At 55.3% G+C, this 20,069-nt stretch overlaps 3 protein-coding genes and 1 non-coding gene across 4 annotated transcripts; 1 reads left to right on the top strand and 3 right to left on the bottom strand.

Moving 5' to 3' along the window:
* Nucleotides 1–1,950: 1,950 nt before the first annotated feature.
* On the top strand, nt 1,951–3,501 carry BESB_017100 (EF hand domain-containing protein; the record flags this gene model as incomplete). The annotated part of the gene is made up of 1 exon (XM_029360425.1): nt 1,951–3,501. The coding sequence occupies one exon, from the start codon at nt 1,951–1,953 to the stop codon at nt 3,499–3,501; it is 1,551 nt and encodes a 516-aa protein (XP_029216401.1).
* A 1,423-nt stretch (nt 3,502–4,924) lies between these two features.
* On the bottom strand, nt 4,925–4,998 carry BESB_018740. Its single transcript has one exon. It is a non-coding gene; the product is annotated as a tRNA-Asn (tRNA).
* A 1,792-nt stretch (nt 4,999–6,790) lies between these two features.
* On the bottom strand, nt 6,791–8,153 carry BESB_017090 (uncharacterized protein; the record flags this gene model as incomplete). The annotated part of the gene is made up of 4 exons (XM_029360424.1): nt 6,791–6,863; nt 7,233–7,295; nt 7,488–7,583; nt 8,146–8,153. 4 exons carry the CDS (start codon nt 8,151–8,153, stop codon nt 6,791–6,793), a joined length of 240 nt encoding a protein of 79 aa, XP_029216400.1.
* A 2,996-nt stretch (nt 8,154–11,149) lies between these two features.
* On the bottom strand, nt 11,150–18,100 carry BESB_017080 (DHHC zinc finger domain-containing protein; the record flags this gene model as incomplete). The annotated part of the gene is made up of 14 exons (XM_029360423.1): nt 11,150–11,458; nt 11,859–12,258; nt 12,596–12,682; nt 13,013–13,130; nt 13,484–13,650; nt 14,066–14,139; nt 14,464–14,716; nt 15,065–15,157; nt 15,437–15,990; nt 16,240–16,338; nt 16,545–16,643; nt 16,854–16,961; nt 17,326–17,535; nt 17,744–18,100. The coding sequence occupies 14 exons, from the start codon at nt 18,098–18,100 to the stop codon at nt 11,150–11,152; spliced, it is 2,928 nt and encodes a 975-aa protein (XP_029216399.1).
* Between the last annotated feature and the right edge of the window lie 1,969 nt (nt 18,101–20,069).

Raw genomic sequence — 20,069 nt, 5'->3', positions numbered from 1 at the left:
GTTCTACAAAGCAATCATGGCCGCAAACTGCGGGAAACCACGAGAAGCCTCCGTACATCCGGCCCACAAGTGTGAAAAGGCGAATACAGAGCACAACACGCTTCGTCTCCAGCTAATGCGGCGACAACAAGCGGCTAGGGTTCGCCTGCATGCACACGGGTAAAACGGGAATCTGCGCAGCACGGAAGAATGCGGATCCACTAACGAATCCGTACCATCAGCACGACGCGGGAACACGCAACCAGGGAAATCAAGAAAATAGGATGATTCCGAAGGACCCGGAAGCGGCAAAGATGAAAGCGTCGAAACAGCCACCGGCGCAACAACGCAGGGAGGGCGTCGATTCAGCGCCACACGCGTCGATTGTGACCAGTCCGCCTGGTTAGTTACCGACTGGGCTGAACGGGAAGTAATAAAGGGAGACGCTTCCACGGAAGCTTCAGCGAAACACAGTCTGAAATCTATAGATGAAAGGAGAACTCTTGACCGGGGGGGTGAGCGGTGGCGGCAGAATATGAGAGGACACCGGAGCGCCCGCTTTTGTGCCTGATTTCCTACGTACTGCTTCGCTGCTCATCGGCTGGATTGCCGTTGTTTCTCCCTCCACCGCCCTGCCAGCGCGCAACCCGCAGCAGCTGCCGTGCCAGTCACAATTGCGTTGCAACCCTCCCTCTCGCAGCGTCCGGCTGCTAGCTGCTCACCACCATCGCAAGCCAGGCTGCGTACGCCGGGTCTCCGGGGTTCCTCTCGAGTGAGCTGGCGTCTCTCGATGGTCCCGGACACTCGAAAGGCCTTGAACGGGACGGCAAGTCGCCATAACCCTCCATTCGACCCTTTCTGACCCTTATTCTGCAGGAGACGCGCCTAATGTTGGGGGGGCCCTTCCTCAAAATACAGGACGATCAAGTTGTCGCATGCACAGGTTTCAGGTAGAAATCTACGCTGCGGCACGCGTACCTTCCACTGGCATATCTAGCATCTTCCTCCGTACCGTGGCGTCGCCCCGCGCATTAACCTGGGCGCACGCGCACAACGAGAACGCCATTTAATCTCCTTTTCTCGTGTTTCCTCCTTTTGCAGAAGCGGATTTTCCCTTTCCATCCATCTTTCAGGCGGCGTCTGTACAGAATTGCCTTCGATTCAGAGGGAGGGAAGTGTCCTTGATACATGCGCCAGTGTAAGAGAGCCTCTTTCCTCTAGACGCAGTCACCGCGAGTCTCCTGCGTCCCTGCGTTACTCGTTTGTCTCGGAAACGAACTCACCCGAGAAGTGGTGTAATGTAAGAACATTGCAGTCGTTCTCGGGTCAGTTTCTCATTTTTTCACTCAGTCGGATGAAACTTCGTGATTTTTTCCAGCTCGAGCACACGCTGTCAGGCACCGCAGCCCGTCATTCCAGCGGACTTGCATCGCCGAAGCTGTTACGGTGGACGCCTCTTTGGGCCGTGCATTGAATTGAACCCATTCTAGCAAGATCCGGGTCATCTTCTGAGTCATTGCATTGCTTCATACCTAGTAGTCGGCGTTAATGCAGCCCCGTGCCGACGGCTCTCCACACACGCGAGTACCATTTTCCACACTGGCTGTGTTGTGCCGCGACATCGACGTGCGTGGTTTATCGTAATTTGGAGGAGCAGTTCAGATTTAAAACGGCTGATGTGCGCTGTAGAGTCCGCTGATGAATGGGTTTGCGATTTCTCTTTTCCGTGGTGCTTGGGCCGAGTGTGACGCCTTGGACGGAACCAGCACGTCATTGAATGCAGTTCATCTGTTTACTTCCACTGTTAACGAAATCTAGAAGCCTGCCAGTCGATTGTAGTTTTTCCCGTCGGTCGAACGCGACACAAGTGTTTCGTTACTGAATACTGACACCGACACGCCCTCCAGTGCCCAGGGGTCGCCTTCGTAGTCTTCTCTGCTTGTTTGCACAGATTGTCGTCCTTCCTTCACAATGAAGACTACACTGCTATTTGCACACCTCGTTTTCATAGCTTTCCTTTTTCCCGGTTTTCCAGGATTAGGCCGTGCAGCCACTGGGTCGAGTCTTTCAACTCATGGAGCCCTTCATACGGAAAAACTGTCTCATCTCCCGTCGGCTTCTACCGGATTGCGAGCGCATTCAGATAAGGCGAAAATAGGCGATAAGGAAGGTAGCGGCGAGCCGTGCGCCTTCGGCAGTTCGTGTTTGTCGTCCTTTTCCACAAACAGTAGGGATCTCCCTCCATCCCGTGAAGCGTCGTCGAACCCGCAAGACGACTTCGTCTCCTCGGGTCGCAGAGGAGAAACAGACATCGGCACTTCTCGCCGCTTGGGCGATCCGAAGCGCTGCGCCGTCAGCGGTGCCTCAACATCTCGAGGGTGTGACGCAGTTCTGGCGTCTGTGCAGATTGGTGGGCAGTCCTCAGATGTAGATACACCTGCGGATGTGAACCCGATCGGGGTATTTGATGAAGCAGATAGGAACCAGGACGGCTTGATCGACCTTCCCGAAGCCCTTGGCGTGGTCAATGCTCTCATGGAAGAAATGTCTTCACCTGAGGACGACTTCTTCGCCACGTTGCCGCAGGAGTGGTTGTCGACGGCGTCTTTCGAGGACCGTGAATTTGTTGCGGAGCTCATCCGACATTTTGATGAAGATAATGACGGCGTTCTTCGTGTCGGCGAGTTCTCCGCGTTTCTGTTGACGTTCTACTCCCCTAAAAGCGTCGGACAGATGGCGCTGATGTTGCTGTGCGTGAAGCATCGGGAAGCTCGGGAAGAGAATTTGTGGGGGCCGAGCCTGTTGGCGACTTTGTTCCCCCAGGGGGCTAGGAACGGCTCATCGGTGGTGCACAAGCCTGGACACCTGACCTTCGAAGAGGCTAAGGTGGCAGTGCATACGGTCCAGCAGCAGCAGCTCGGCGAGGCGGAGCAAGAGACTACACAGTACTTAGACCAGCTTGAACAGCTGGAGCGCGAGCGCGGACCCTCCCCCTCCATTGACGAAGCCAGGGCGAGGAAGATAAGAGAGTTCCATGCATACCATGCACTCGTGAAGAAAGGCCAGCGAACCCGGGTGTCTTTGGCTGATAAGGACGGCGACGGTGTGTACGACCTGTTGGAGCTGCTTCGTCTACTCGACGCGGAGGTTCAGCACATGGGTGCGTGCATGGTGTTTGCTTCGTTTGATGTTAACGGAGACAGCCGGCTTTCTATGGAGGAAGCGCGGGCTGTCGCAGAGGAAGCGACTTCCTGGGCGGTGCTCGATGACAATGGGAAACCACTCATGTCCGGAAAGGGACTACCTACGTCCGGCGAGAAAGCCCGGTACTACAGAGAGGATCGGGAGGCCACGCCACAGGAGAAAAAAGAGCAAGTTTGTACTTTCTGCTGGGTATTAGATGCGAACAAAGATCGGTACGTCACGTTCGACGAATTCGCATACTTCATGCATAACGAAGATCTCGTTGCTGCAGGGCTTCATGCGATGCTGAGGCGCAACACAGATGTTGTTCAGTTCTAATTGCGGGCTGAAGTAGCCGCCCTGACCTGGTGGCTCCGGCAAATTTTCATCCACGTATTTTTGTACGAACATTTGTATGCTCTTGACGTCGTCGTGCTGTTGGACGCGGTACTGCGGAGCAACTCTAACTGAAGTGTCGAGCCTCAGGTCGGGGGGACCATCTTTTGGGCTGGTGAAGCGTCTATGGCGTTTGCATCTTACTCGTCGCTGATGAGAGGAATACCGTTTTTGCATCGATTTGGCTAGGGAAGGCACAACGATTTTTACGACGGTACCAGTCTCGTTGTAGAAGCATTTTGGAGGGAAGGGTGAACCGTCCCGGGAAATGCGTGTCTTCGTTCTGCGTAGCCTTGCAGCTGGCCGCCACCAGTGCGCCGGCAAGGCGGCCGCGGTTGAACCTTCTCTCCTTTCAGCAGGAGAGTTTCATTCGACGCGAGCCGCAACTCGGGGATCCGTAGCAGATATTTTCAGGGAAACAAAAGTGTATGCTGCATTCCATATAAGCGTAACGTCGAAGCTTCTGGACATGACGCGTGTGCGTTATGGCACCATCTTCAACAAGGTTTTTTCAAGTTCATTTTCTCTTTTCAACCGGTACCATTGTCAGGGATTCCGGCTCACGTGCCCCAGTTCGTCTGGTCGAAGGGTCTGTACGAAAGAACTTCGAAGTTTTCTACAACCTCCTCCTCCTCACAGCTGCAAGAGGTCAGGTTCCTGCTGCCCGCTGTCTGTCTCAAAGTATCACCCTATTTTCATCCCGGTTCTCTTCATACAGTGGCACTCAATGCACGCGAGTGGCTGCAGGCTTCAAAGGGTTGCTTCTAAATTCACTCGCGGTAGTATCTTCAGACAGCGAGGTTGCCCTTGACGCACACGTGCAGGAGTCGAGGAGAATCAATTCTGTTTGTCGAGATCCTTAGGTAAAACGAACATGTGATGGTTTACACTTCTTAATTGACCACTTACTGATTTGGCAAGCATTGGAAAGGCGATGAAGAAACAAAAGAAACAGTGCCTATCTCTTTCCTGATTAAGGTCCGTATCTCTGGAACCGTGGGCAAAGGCTTCAATTGCGGTAAGCGCGTTTGGTATCTACCGATGTCACGGAAGAGAGGCGAATTCGAGAAACCATGACACATTCATAGCATATACACACAGTGTACTGTTGGTGCCCTCTGGCGTCTGTTGTCCGTTGTGTATCGCAAAGTGCGGCCGAGGTAGTGCCTGCACACTCCCAATTGCGGTGCCTACAACTAATCCACACGCAACGCCAGGAGGCATTCGTTCGCCGCGGGGCGCACCATGCTGTTTAAAATGTCTGATGAACAGTCTGCACTACTTCCAAGGGGGAAAAAAGATGATACCAACAGCGACTGACTGCATGACTGGATGAAAATACTTTAGAATTTTAGCCGTAAGAAAGCGGTACCGGCTGGGATCGAACCAGCGACCTTGTGGTTAACAGCCACACGCTCTAACCGGCTGAGCTACGGAACCTGACGTGATTGAGGTCTCCACTCTTACCGTCGTAAACAGACTAGCTCGGCGGTAGAGTTCCAAATCTGTGCTGCTATGCAGGCAATATATCGTGGCACAGGTTTTGATAGTGTTGCGGAGCTGGGGCTAGCATGATGTGCCGTTTTGAGGTGGTGGCTCAAGCTTTAATTTCTTCCGTGTGTACTCATATCGTCCCCAGGGAAGACGGCATTTGGCGCTAGTTGTAATGGAAGTCTTCGACATGTGGATCCCCTAGCCCGGTTTTCTTGCACGGCTTCCTACAATAACCATCGATCTCTTTGGTTTTCATCCGGCCACAATGACTGTACCATGCGCTGACGATGACAATGGATATGCGGTGCGGCAAGTATGGAAAAGATCGCGTGAATGGAAGTAGCCTCGCATTAGCCGTTTGGGAAAAAAGAGATGGCTTATGCTTTGCGATAGAATTCAAACAGGGTCACCGAGATTCTACGGAGTAACACCGCAATTTCGCAGTCATTATGGAATATGTCATCCTCACCCACAACACCATGTTGAATTGTGTTCATCACACCGTCATGAACATTCCAGGGTTATGTGCTCTGCAGTACGAAGCCTCGTGATCAATTGTCTGCCAATTTTTTGTGGTACCCTATGTTTCTGTCCATATATATCGTTGATGTAATCGCACGCAAAAACGAGCTGAGTACGCGTATTCGCAGACAACAGGAAGTAGTCCTCTTCCTAGTGTGTCACTACATATAAGGCGTTTCATGCTTGAAACGAGATGCACGCCAAATGGAAAGCGAATCCGAATCGTGTACTGCACAGACAATCCAATTATGGGTGCATCATCAAAAAGCTTGGCCCTATGGTTTCGTGGTGCGGAGCGCAACGCAGCAGCTTCTACTGGCCAACTGCGGCAATCAGTACCAAGCACACACGCAGATATTCCGGCAATATAGGCCTCCGAGTATGAGCCCATAGCTGGTAGACGGCAAACGTCAACAGTTCCAACCCGTTCCTTCACGCTTGGAAAATGGAACCAAGCGCGACCTACAAGAAGTCATTTGCAGGTCGAGCTTGGTTCCATTTTCTGGCCCTCCACCACGCTGATCCCTGCAACTGATGGGGCTGTTCGGTAGGTCGTAGGGAGGCAACAGAAAATACTCACCAAGACTTGACAGCCAATGTTTGAGTCTCTCATGGCGACTGGGTCCCCATGCGTGTGACAAGTCGACTAGCGTCCTTTACGTTTCATGGTACTCAGGTGGGCAGTAGCATTTCCAATGAGCAATACCCAAACCATGCGGCATTTCACACCACCTTTCCGGTGTACGATATTCTTGCAGCCGCAAGAAGGCATAGCGTCACTTCTGCGATAGTCAGCCGAGAACTTCGCAAACAGAAACAATAAGGCCGCTGGGCAGACGTGTCGCTTCTCCGCGCACAAACAGAAACTGAAGGTCCAAGTCCACCTCACAGTTACGAACACTGGGACGCGCGCCGCTGCTCTCGTTCAGCTCTGCAGAAAAAGGCAGGACCGCACAAGCGAGCCACCGCGGAAGTCTCCGAAACACGGCGCTATGAATGAGAATGAACTCCTCCGGACACGACCTAGAGTGGAGGTCCCAAGACGTATCGTGTCCTAAAAAGTCTCAACTCTTCTGAACATGGCACGCCCCCGTCTCCACCGTCGTCATTCACCTGAGCTTCCCTGTATCCACAACGAGCATCTGAAATGACAAGAGCACGCAGTCGAACTGTGCGTGCGTGGCACGATCGAACTGAAGGCGAGAACACATTCTGCTTACACCTTCTTCTGGAATTCAGCGTCAAGGGATGTATCTCCAATCAGTCTCACTGCACCAGGCATCGGGACCCTGAAGGAAAAAACCGAGTCACACACTACAATGCAGTGAAGAAGCCACTAGCGCGGAAAGATGTTGCGCTACGTAGTACCGTATATTCAGACTAGTCCTCGTGACGAACATCCAGCAGCCTCTTCCCAATGAAGAAACAACTCTTCTATGAAAAGTCTTTCAGAATGTGAAAACTGAGTCGCAGTTCCACTCTCGGCCTTCTGTCAACATGGAATTACGGCATGTCGTTGCGCCCAAATGCAGTACGCTAGCAACCACCTATGGATCGCTTCACAAACAGCCTCTGCCTGTGTATTCAGGATTTCCGAGGCCGTCTTCGGCGGCAACAAAGTGTTCAGTGGTATTACTGGCGGCTGCGGTTCCTCTTACTTTTTCTCACACGGCGAGTCATGGCACCCCTCCGCGGATGCTTTCGCCTCAGCGGCCTTTTGCCTGCAAATGACATACACGCAATCAACCATTGTACTACGTAGCGCCAACGAAGGCGCCGTGGATAAGAACCTAGACCAAGGCGGTTGTGGCACGTCTACCAAAAGCCTGCGCACGTTCCAAACTTAGCTGCCGCAGGAGCCTCCACGGCCTTGTGGTCAAGGACACGAACACAACAGCGTCGAGAATTCTTACTCTCCGAATTGTTGGTGACTGGGCGACGACGGTGTGTCCCGCGTCTCTTGAACCACAGGCTCCTCTGGCAGATTCATGGTGAATCCACTGTCTTGCCTGATGAAAGGGAATGCACAAACAATTTCGTGAAGATTCGCCTCGCGCTGTGTGGCACGCTATCCGAATTCGAGGAAACCAGTACTCCAGCATGTCCCCGTTCACCCAGCACAGCCACGGCATCGGTACCGGCAAACACATACACCCCCGCGAGGATGCATAAGGGGATGTGACAAAAACTCAAACCGGCGCAACAGTCGCGTCGGGGAAGAGCCGCACGCACTGGTGCAGCTACAGCTCCATGACACACCAAGATCATCAATTGCAGCACGAATTCGCCATGTGCGCTCCAATTCACTTCTTTCCCTAGTTGTTGCTGTTGAGCATCGCTAAGGATGGTGCGGCATTGCCACAGGGCACTCGAAAGCAAGAGAGGCGCACAGTAAGAGGGAGCTGCGCAGGACGCGCGGTGAGGGACTCGAAAAAGGCCTGCCTTTTCGGCGCCGCCAATCAGTACAGCCAGATGCAGTGCATCACCTGTCACAGAGTAAACGAAAAACATAAAAGAAAGAACAGTAGCCCCCTGCGGCGGCGCGCACCGAGTCGCCACGAAAGTTCATACCTCGCCATGATCGAAGGGGGGTTGACAGCCGGCGCCTGAAAAAGACTGAACCGCTCTTGTCCAGTGAGTCGCAAGGAAAAAATCGGCGGTTTTATTCACGTGGTAGTACGACGGGTCGTCGAGGCAGGTGGCGCTGACGAGCAGAAAATCTCGCGTTGCAATTCAACTGATATCTGAGAGGGCACGGCTCGGGTTGACGCGACAGGGAGAGGAGAAAAGCAGCGGCAGCACCTTGGCGGGGCGGGTCAGCCGCGTGCCACGGAATCAGCGTCACACACAGTGGCGGCTTCCCAGTATCGGCGTGTTATAATGAGGAAGTGCCCGGGTTTCCGTGAGAGGAAAAGAGCACGTTCTGCAGTGTGAACAGAGTGGTTTTGATATTGGCGACGCAAGTTGCGGCACCGCTCTCTACGCGGCTTGGGTCAGCAGGCCTGCAGCGTTTACCCTCACACTACCTCTGGCGTCACGTTGACCTCGCGGCTGCAGATCGAACTCAGTGCTTGAGAGAACGGCTGCCTCGAAGCTCGCCCAGCTCACACGTCGCGGTCACTGGAGGATTAGTACCGTTCATCCAACAAGTATGGCGGTACACGCGTGGCGGCTTTTTGCCCCTCACGGCCGTTTCGAGTGTCTTTGGAAGAATCATCCTGGCTAGAGAACCCGGTGGCAGCCAAACTTGGCTGCGTGTGTGGCGAGGAGGGGGGCCGTGCTCCAGCTTCAACGAGAACAAGTTCAAGTCCAACATACCTGCGTTGGCTTTCTATATGATTCTACCGTGGTTTATGAGGGAGCCGTAAGAGCAGGGAAGAGAGAAATGCGAAACGCTCTTCGGAGCTCCATCCAGCCGTCGTGTCTCCCAAAAACCACAGTGAAATGAGAAAAGCTTGCGATGTAGTCGCTGCCATTTCAGCAGAAAGATGAATGTGTGGTGGCAGCGTTCTACCACTGCTCTGGCGTTGCTCGAGATTAAGGTTCACTCTCCACTTCTGTGTGCGATCCGCATTCGCAGGGCTATTCTCTAGTGCGCAGCCTGACTGTCCATGGGGCTGCTAAGGAAACCAGGCAGACCCCCCCGGATCCCGTCCCCCAGGCTAGTATATCTTACCGAGTACCGTATTTGCTGCACGAAAAATTATACCTGCAAGTGCTTAGCCCTCTGATCACTTGGCAGGAGTGGTTTCTGCCAGGAAGGAAATGCGTCACCTCACGAAGGCAGCTGCCCAAGATTGGAGACTGTTCAGCTATCCTCTAACAGACCGTAGCCCAGATGATAACTGCTGTAGATTCAGCAGGGAAGCATACCGTTGTTCTTAGCGTTAGGATAACTCAAATAAGCCGACAACAGCTTCTATCTGTTACGGGGCTGGGCGCAACACGTTGAGCATGACAATTGACGAAGTAGCCGAAGGTCGGAACAGGGCCATCTTTCCGCGCAGGATCGTTTCTCGAGACCGGGTCTTTTTCCTCCGAAGCGCAGAACAACAGCAAGGTGCGGGTAGACAGAAGTTACTTCACTCTTCTACCCACACTTACGCCACGCATCAGTGTCAAGTTTCCCGGTCTCCTGTATTACGCAGGGGTACCGTAAAACGTGGGTCTGTTGGACCCCACAGCCTTTTGTTCACTCGTTTTTGTTCGCGAACTGCACGATAAAAATGTTGCAAGGCTAAACTGTGTTCTTCAGCCAGAGTTAGGTATCCAGCATTGAAGCTACTGAAGTGCCACCGGACGTAGTCGGCGATCGCACGGTCATTGAACGTCTCTTCACGCGGTTCTGCGGAGAAATATCATCTATACGCCGCGAATATTTACTGCGTTGCGCTTCGTGCGAGGAAGTGAGCTGTGCATGCTCCTGCAGGCGTGAGTAATGCAATCACCACTGAATAGGACGCATCTCTACCTCAACAAACAGCCGTCCCATATGTATCAACCTACCCCTTCACTTGCATGGGGGACTCTTTTAGCACGTAACGAGCATGTGTCAAAGAGTGCCCCTCGACTGCAGAGCCTGAAGGCTGGCGCTACGCACCGCGACAGACCTGAGAGTTTGGAGGAGGAACTCCCACACAGAAACTTTCAAGTAAATGTCCTTTTCTCCAGAGCCACACAAAGAGAAAGAGTGCAACACAAGCTGGGTAAATTTTTCATCGCTTCTAGAATCAGTCGAACATCTCGAGGCCTAGAGCGAGAGCATGGTACAACTCTAACAGAGCATGAAAGCCAACGGTAGAAGAAAAAGTTGCCGTGCACCGTAGCGACACTCCAGTGCCCCAAAACAATCGCAGACAACTTCAGCCACTCGGAGAGCCACCGCGAACAACCTGGCTCAGGCAGGGCTCGACAGTCCTTTTCCACCAGGAGGCTAAGTGGAAAGCGTTGCTATCTACTAAAGAACTCCAAGGCGCAAGAATGAGTCGTCACGCCTCCCTGATCGCCCTCGACACTGTCTCCGGACTCCCGTACCGTCCCCCGGCTCCCTCTCCTCCGACCTAGCCGCGCTCGATGTGGCGTCGCAGAGTGGGAGCGTCCAAGAGCTAGTGCGCATGCTCAAAACTATACACTATATATGCAGCTACCCACGCGCTGATAGACGGACCCCAGCGCCGCCAGGCTGCCGGACATACAGCGACCCGGCGCGTACACTGCAGTCAGCCGCTGCCTGACCGCAGAGGCAGACTGCCCACAAATTTTCTTTTCAAACGCACGCACCAACCCATCGACTGCCTCACCAAAACGCCAGTACGTGTTCTCTGCCAGAGACGCGGCAGCATACGAGCAAAGAACATTGTGTGCCGGCTGCCCTTCAAATGTGCCTCCCGCATCCGCACACAGTTCGCATCTCTGCAGAGGGCTGCCTCTCGGACGCGAGCATTGTCTCCGTCTGACAGGCCTCAATTCAAATGTGCAGACAATCCCCCACGTCGGAACGCCGTCTCTTTCTCGCTAGACAACACGCGGCCGGCGCTCCTGGGGTTTTTCTTGGAGCATCTGCGCTCGATGCGACTTAGACAACGCTGCGGGGGTCGGCGCACTGGACGTACATTGGCTGGGTGACGGCGAGAGGATGCGAGAAGAAGGGTTGCTGCGCGCTGCGGTCGGCCTGGTCAGCGAAGACTTCCGCGGTGCCCGCCATCGTCCGCAGCTGCGGATGCGCTTCGCCGGAACGAACGAGACGGCAGCCAGAAAGCCCCGCGGGAGACGGAGGCGCCTTGGTGGAGCTCACCGGCGAGGGATACTGCAGGCTCGGCGCGTACGCGCTGGGGTGCTGCGACGCCGTCGTCGAGGCATCCGAAGTCATGTACAGAGGCTGAGTCTGCGGACACGGGCAGGCCACAATCTCACGCACAGTCGTCCACAGACGCCAGCGCGAAACTCCACTACGAATAACGTATACACAGACGCGGACATATGTAGCCAAGAATTCCAGGGTTTTCTGCCTCTCCAGCGGGCACCGCTGGCTGCGAGGCTGCGCCTAGTTCCCTACACTTTTCTTATTGCACGTGGAGAGACTGCCCACGCGGGCGGCTCCTCTACTCGCAGAGTTCGCTCTGACTCGGATTCCGCCGCAAACCGACAGGCTCAGAGAAGATGCCCGCGGCAGCCGCGACCCCGATCGTGTTTGACACGGGCATTCTGGCTCTTCGCAGACTGCCTGCTGTGGGCTGGTGCGTGAGCCGTCACGCCGTTCCACTAGGTGGATGCGCTGAACTCACCGGCAAGAGTTTGTAGCCGTTGGAGGTCGCTACGGGAGAGGGGCCGTCGGCGTACAAGACCGCAGAAGGGACGCGCGAGGGCGGGGCTGTGCCGATGCTCAAGGCCATGGGCGACGATGGTGCAGAACTGAGCGACGGCGGGACGTTGGCCTCAGACGCGAAGGACAGAGACGTGGAGTGCTGGAGCATGCTCGCACCCTGCATTTCCTTCACGAGGCACGGCTCCAACGCGCCGTCAGGGGCGGCTGTCGCCGGTGAAGGAACCGCAGAGAGAGGGAGGTACGGCCCTTCGGGCCTGGCAGCTAAAAACGGAGACGACTCCGGGAAGTTCGCCGTCGCCTCCGGCCGCAAATACAGGTCGTCCAGCGCGTCCGCGTTCTGCCAGAACAGCGCGATGTTTCTGAAAGCACCGCAGGCGGAGGGACAGAAGGAAACAGGCGCTTGAAACGCACCTCTGAATACCTACACAGGGAGTCACACTGACGGTGAACGCCTGTTAATAAAGGCACCCTGGGCGGAGGCAAGTCCTGGGAAGCGGCGCACAACATAACCCGCACAACAAACTGCAACTGGCAGGAAACCGCCTTCTGACAGTTCCTTATGACAGTTCTGTTCCACAAAGGGACACACGGGAAGCACCGAGGACCCCGATGCGCACGTCGTCGTGCTGGGCTTCGCGTATGGCAAGCGGAGGCAAAGGAAAGAAAAGAAAAGCCTATCCAAGTCGCCAAGCCTACCTGATCATCGCCGCGGGAGTCAAGCCCCGGAAGTCCCAGAGCCAGCCGGCGGTTCGCCCCTTGAAACGACTCTGAATGTGCACCGGTCTGACGGAAACAGAACGCAGAAACGAGATTGCACACACGGGGGAATCCCCTGGAATCCGTCTCCGCGGAACGCAGAGGCGCGGTGCTGTGCAAGTTTCGAAACAGCGAATCCCTCCGCCATTCCGTGCAGACCCGCTCCCGACTCAACTTTGCAAGGAAGCATCGTTCCCCAGCACCTGACATACAGATAAATGTATGCCGCATGAAGGCGTTCCTTTCTAGAGCATACAGTGCGGTTTGAGCCCCGAGTCGGAGAGAAAGAGTCGAGCTGTGGTGCGTAACTACGCCGCCAGCATGCATCACGGATCGCGGTGGCGAAAAAAGACCTACTTTTTGAGGAATTCGTAGTACGTGACGTTGGTGATCATAACGCGCGTCGTTCGAACGAGGAGATACGACACGAAGACCAAGGCCATGAAGTTCATCACTCCTGCGCCGAGGCAAGTGACTATCCAGAGCTGGAAACAGCAGAGACCGAATACGCGCACGAGTCACAGCATCACAAAAAGACACGAAGCCAGGCAGCGAACGCTTATTCGCGCCAAGCAGGCAGCTGCCTAGACATATATATACGTTGTCTGGAGGAGGGTGAACCTCACCCATATCTCTGCGCGAGTTCCCGTATTCATCAGTATATCAACGCATCTTGGTACACGCGCCGACTCCCATCTCATACGAAGTTGCGATGCATGAAGCATCGCATGATGGCCGTGACGCGCGTCATTCAGAGCCTCTAGCGGATCTACGGTTCTCCGCACTGAGGCGCTTCTTTGAGAGAAAGAGATTTCGCTTTACATGGACGCCTCACCAGTTGATCCAGGTGGAAGCAGAGGTTCTTGAGATACAGCAGCGACACGTAATCATTCCAGATGAGCAGCGCAGTCACCGACAGCAGGAAAAACCAGAAGGGGCGGACGTTGTTTCGCGCGACGCACGTGTCGACCCAGACGCAGTGATGGTCTTGGCGCCTGGAAGGGAGACCAAAAAACGCATGCGGGATGAAAAGCGACTGAATGCGAACTCTCCATTCACCGAATCATCTACCGGTCCCACATTGCCTCCTCACGACCACGCGCCTGTCTCCGCTGGCGTAGTTTCCAGAGAGTGCTGCTTCCTTTATTCCAACCAGGTATTGCCTGCAGCGAGTCGGCTCCCCCTGCTCATGCACAACTGCTGGGACTCTCACGAGTCAGCATGAGTCTGCGTATTTCTTTTAAATGCATGCGCCTGCTATGGCGTTCAAAGAGCCGGAGATCAGAGCGAGCCACACAGACAGGGGTAATACCGAGACGCTAGGCAGTGACAGTTTGCAGATAAACCGACTCAGGCAACAAACCTGCAGGAGCCGATCACCTGAATCCGAGGGGGTGCGAAAAAACTCACTCGAGGCAGTGCCCACAGTCGGCGCAGTGGTGAATGCGCGCAGTCCTAACCAGCTCGCACGTTACGCAGACAGTCTGAAGAGCAAAACAGCCGCACGCAATTCCCAAATGCGAAACTAATTGGACTTGCGTGCTCACTTCTCGCGAAGACTCGCATGCTCACAGGCACGAACCGGCATGCATCTGAGCACATTTGAAATCTATTCGGATTGCACACGCGGTGTCGTCGCGCAGAGCCCCTCACGCGCAACCTCGTTCCCGCCGTGAGTGTATGCAGTACATACACTCATATATAGACATTTTTATAGATATATAGTCGCGGGCGCACCAAGTCCGCTCAGCATCTCTCTCTATGCACGCTGCGATTCTGCAAGAGCACCAGATTGCTTCCTCGCTTACTTTCATCGCCGCGGGTCCCTCGAGGACGGCTTCAACGTATTCCTGAGCGAGTCTCGATCTCCGCTCAGCTGCAACACCTGGCATCAGCGCCACCACGTCAGCGCGGAGGGCCTTCAGCGCAGTGACGAGGACTCGAGTGTCTTCTTCTCGGACTGCAGCAGCGCGGTCTGCATGCGCCTGGAGGTCTTGGCTCTGGTATGGCAGCGTCGTACGGCGCACTTCTTGCAGCTCCAGGTTCAGGCGCATCTGCTCCCTAGAAACCACACAAACGGAAGCCGCAGACATTCGCACATTCAAATGGAGGAAAGGAGGAACGGCCTACAGTCCGGGCATCCGTGTGGGGCCTGGTACATGTGCGTAAAGTCCCTGGAGAGCCGCAGGCCGACTGAGAATCGCCATTAAGCACTCGGCATGAAAGAAGGGTATTCGCAGCACCCAAAGGTTCTGCTTCGGCTCCTTGAAGACACTCAGATGTTCATCCGACGCGCGTTTTGGCATGGGTGCCTGCATGAGGTCGCACGGCTACGCACAAGCAGCTGCCTAGGCATATCCGCGTGCGTGAGGCAGACTGTGGCAGATGCACTGAGAGTCCGCGAGTTACCTTTCCATCTGAAGCATGCGGTAGTGGGATGGTCCGATCGCCGAGGCAGACGAGGGCGGGGGAATTCGGTCAAGGATCTCGGGGTTCATGGTTCTGAAGAAAATGTGAGTCGACAAAGGAAGACCTCAAAACCTGAAACGGCTCTCCGTCCCCAGTCTGCAGCTAGTTTCACTCTCCGCTTCTGCTGCTCTCTCGCATCTGCTTTCCTGCTTGCAAGATGGGCGCATATACTCGAGTTTACATACGTTCGGGCTGCGTGCACGCCCCTGCCTGTTCCAGCTGTCCAGAAGGCGCCGCTCAGCGTCTTCGTTCTTGAGGCCGGCGCGAGCTGTGTGCTGCGTGACGCCGTCGTCTCGGCTGTTTCCAGCTCACGGGTAAATGGAGTCGTATTGGGGTTTGAGGGTGTGTTGGCTGCCCTGCGCGATGCCAGGGTCGCTTGAGCACGTTATGAACCAGAAGAACTGTGTGAGACCCCAGAGCAGGATCCAGAGCATGCCGAGTTCCCAAACGGAGGCCGCGCCGACCGCGTGGAGCTGGGAGACCGCGTTCAGGAACAGCGGGACGTTAAAGAGCGTGACCGCCCAATACAGGTACGCGTAGCTGCTTTTCATCATGCGCGTGTAGCCGAAAATCTGGTACTGGAGCCTCCAGGTGAGCAGCATGAGGTACGAAAACCACTGGCGCTTCATCAGGCACCTCTGCAGCACCGTCAAGCCCGGGAAGCGCTTCGGGGTCACAGCCCACGGCCGCTCGCGCATCGTCTCAAACTGAAGACCGATGTCGGCGCGCGTGTCAATCAACTTCACAGCGCCGTTCTCGCACAAAAACTGGAGCGGATCGTCCTCCGCCGCGAAACCGCCCGTCTTCGCAACAGCCGCATGCAGTACAGTGCCCCCCGTGTGGTCGCGGTGGTTCATGCTCGCGCCCTGCACACACGCCCCATCCGCGCATGCACGACCCGAAATTGCAATTCGAAGAAAACGAAAATGAATCGATGTCCCCCCTTCCCCACCCCCGTTGTCTGAGAGGAGCCGACATAACTAGTGAGAGCCACACCCTGTATTCGTCACTAAGCGAAGCAGGGCGCCGCGTTGTGCACACGGAGGACGCAAAGTTGAGGCTGGTCCAAAGCATGCGTGAAGGCTTCCCTGTAGACGGTGCAAATCCATCCTTACTCGAGCCACCAGCCACTGAACGGCATGCAGATTCCCGTGCTTCGCAGCCAGGAAAAGCGCGGTGTCACCAGATGCGTTTTGCTCCTCCAGAGAGGCACCCTGTAGATACCGGGAAAAATGGACAAGAAACAGCATGGGGAACAGATTAAAACTCCCAGGCACTGGAGGCTGTAGAGCGGATGATATGAGGGACAACTCAGCATCAAAGACACGTGCGAACGAGCTATCCAAGCGACGTTTGATCCCGTCAAATGGATGCATACACGCCATTAAAACACACGACCGATACGCGATTCTTCGCTTACGTGGAGGTAGATGAACTCGAGAATCTTCAGAAGGTCGCGGGGCCGTTCGTCATGTTTCGCAGCCGCAGCCGCCAGGAACGGTGTCATGCATCCTCGGGTCTGCATGCCGCAATCCACAAACCGCCAGGTCAACCGTATACGGACGCACTGTTTCTGTTTTGCGGCGATGTCGCCTGACCCCCAGCTTCGCTTTCTGTCGAGACTGGTCTCCTATTCGCCACCTGAAAACCCCCCGCCCCCCCCTCCCCCCCCCCACGCATCGCGACTCCCTAGACCGTCGCACATTCTATCATGTTGAGATCTCCGCACCTGAGCAGTCAGGCAGGAAGGGCCCGCAAGTTTGACGAGGAAGCGCACGACGTCGAAGTGGGCGTTCCGGATGGCGAAGAAAACCGGGGTTTCCAGGTTTTGCGGGTGCTGCACAAACAGCGACCGCGGACACACGCCAGCGCACCATGTCGCTACGCCAAAAACGCATAGACTGGCATGGACAGACACATGCACGCATACCCATATTCGTCCTTGCTGACGCGAGCACCATCCCCGGTTCTGCTGCAGTCTGTCTCTCTGCGCGATCCCAGACATGGGCGTTACAGAGGGCCTTTATAGTCGTACGTATCCTCAGATTTCTCATCTCACGCTGAGACTCTACCCTCCCTCGCAGGAGCGCGTCTGTTTGCACGCGTTGCAGCAAGTCTGCCTGCATGCAGCGACTCTTGAACAGGCGAAGGCAGAGCGCACACTAATAGCCTCAGCAGTCTGAATGGAAGTGGCGTCCTACCCGGGACTCAGGGTCGAGGTTGTAGCGAGACACGAGCTGCTTGATGAGAGCGACATCTCCGAGGGCGCACGCGTGATGCAACACACAGAGTTCCCTGAGGGCGCCTACGGCACCTGCGTCTGTCTGGGCTCCGGAGGCGACGACCAACTGCCGGACGAGAACCATGAAGTGATCGGATTGCTTGCGGCGGGCAGCCTCGATGAACAGGGGCTGCAGGAGCAAAAGAGAGACTTCAGTGCGCCTGCATCTGGCGACTCGGCTTTCAGATTGAAGGCACGACCCGCAGCGCGCCCAGACGCCTCGAAACCAAGTAAGAGAGGTCCTCCACGCCCTCTCTCGCGCTCGGTGCTGCATACGAGGGCATCCGCCAATAATGCCTGCGAGAACGCATGTTCAGCGCCACGACCACGTCACTCACCTCAAAGGCGCCGATAGACCTGGACTCCCGGAGCGAAGTCATCGAGACGCTGGATGGATAGAGCGCATTCGACGGTAGGCCGGGTTCTGCAGCGCCATGGCTCATCGCCATGGCGGAAGGGCATCCATTTTCGCCGGCAGCTGAAACGGGAGACAGGACCACGGGGTTCCAATTGACGGCAACAGCTGGCACAGTGTATGCCCCAACGACGCTTCCAGCAGGGAGGGCGCTGGCGCGTGGAGTCGCGTCAAGCGGCGCATAGTGCGCTGCGTAGGGCGCGGCGGCTGACCCTGCGGAGTCGAAAGAGGAATGGACACTCACAGATTGCAGAAACGGCTGAGACGCGGCGGACGCCATGGTTGATAGAATCGAAAAGCGGCAGAGGAACAGAGGAACTGGAAAACAACCGGAGACGGGGCGGAACTTCTGTACAGACGACTGCGGTGAGCGCGTAAAATGAACAACGGGCGAGACGGGTGCAACAGAAGCCGAGACTGTTCAGAACGAAGAAGAAAGCAGAGTAGACAACGGCGGATATAACGTGGCAGAACACCGCGGTCAAAAAGGAGACCTTCGAGGGAGAGAAGCGAGCGCAGCAAAAAATCCGGCTAGACGACCACGGGACCGAAACAGTCACCAGAGGGTGAGACCGGAGGAGTGTGTGGATGCAAAAGCGAGACAAAACAGAGGCGGAAATAGAAAAGACAAACGAAAGAAGCCTGTACACGAAAAGAATAAAAGGGACGAAGCGATTGGGGGAAGTAAAGAAGGCGACATTACAGAATCAAGAGTGTATGTCTTGTGTAGAAGCAACCAACCGGTCGCCGGCTTGTGGCGGCCTGTTGTGCGCTTCGCTCTGTTGCCTCATGCATTCGGTCATGAAACGGTCCCGAGAGAAGGGGAAAAAATCTCGAATTCACGTTTCGTTTGTCTTTCCGACCACAAGAACAAGAAAGAAAATAGGACCCCCCGAGAGAGGCAGTCGAGTTCTTCTCTCGGAGCGGGAGAGCAAGCTGATGTGAAGTTGACACTTGGAGGTGCTGCGTTTCCTCCGTCCTGCTGCAGCCACGGATTCGTCTCCTCCAACGAAGAATAAATCGGAGAAGTTTAGGAAAATGATGAAACGGGCATGCACATGCGAGACTGTCTTGTGTACAGAAAGGCAACTTCTCAACGGGAAACTGCGGAGTCAAGCGCGGCGTAGATGCGCGGGCAAGATGCCGCGTCATTACGAAGGCGCAAGACAGGGAGGGTTGGGGTGGCAAGTTCGTGACGCGCGGTTACATGATTGAACTCTCTTGCGCGTCCACAGCTCAGAAGTTTGGGAAAGTAGCTGCATAAAACACCAATCCCTAAATACCTCATGAGGTTTGTGAGTGCAAAGCGCCCATGATAATAGGATGCAACGGCGGTGGAGCCAGTCGCGGGCCGAGACCGCCAGGCGCTCAAAGAGGAGAGAACACCCCCCGTCAGCCAGCGTGTCGCACATTACTGACTACTGCTCGCTCGTGTCGTCCCAGCGCCTGCGGGAAAACGTTCCGCCGGCAGGGGCTTGTATGTCCTCTGTTCGTCTTCTGCATGATTTGGGTGTCCTGAGGCGCAATGGCACGCACACGAAGCTTTTCATGACTCTGAACGTCTTTCCCTTCTCACGAATGCTGAAGTCAGCCATCGAAGGGTAGCTGGGGGCGGAAAGACGCCCCCGCGAGAGAGACGCAAACTGGGTGTCCGAGCTAAGGCGGCGCGCCATCTCAGTGAGTCAGCCGCGAGTGCCGACAATTGACGTAGTGCCATACCTAGTCCCAACGCTCTCTGCGTCTTTGTGTTTCCGTCCCGGTTACCAGAGAACGAAATCGGCAGCAGGGCACAAAAAATTCAACCCTGCTGCGCCCTCTGAGTTTGTCTACCGTGTTTGCCAGTCCTTCACTCCCCGGGGTAGGCGGCGACAGCAGCAGACAGTCGCAATGGTTCCTTTGATCCGATGTAACGACGTAAATCCGACTCGTCATACTGTAACTCAGCTGTAGTCTGTTGGTTTGATGTCGCTCAATTATATATATCCTGAACCGAGCACTGGGGACGCAATTCGCAAGTAGTGGTGGGGCGAGCAGAAGCGTTGCAGCGACAGTCAGCGAAACGCCAGAGAAAAACCAGTATCCATGCGGCCGCAGAGAGTACGGCTTCGCAGGGACTTCTATTTGGAAAGGTGGTATCTTGCCTTCTCTGGCTGTGTCTGAGTAGGGGGTTGTACTCCAGCGGTATTCGATTGTTGGCGAAGCAGATCTGCAGGGTCGAGATTGTAGCCTCCACACCGCGGACCGCCGTA

This window comes from Besnoitia besnoiti, chromosome X (genome assembly GCF_002563875.1).
Source record: "Besnoitia besnoiti strain Bb-Ger1 chromosome X, whole genome shotgun sequence".
In the NCBI taxonomy this organism is placed as follows: Eukaryota; Apicomplexa; class Conoidasida; order Eucoccidiorida; family Sarcocystidae; genus Besnoitia; species Besnoitia besnoiti.
Note: the sequence above shows the minus strand (reverse complement) of the source record. Positions and strands in the feature narration are given on the sequence as shown.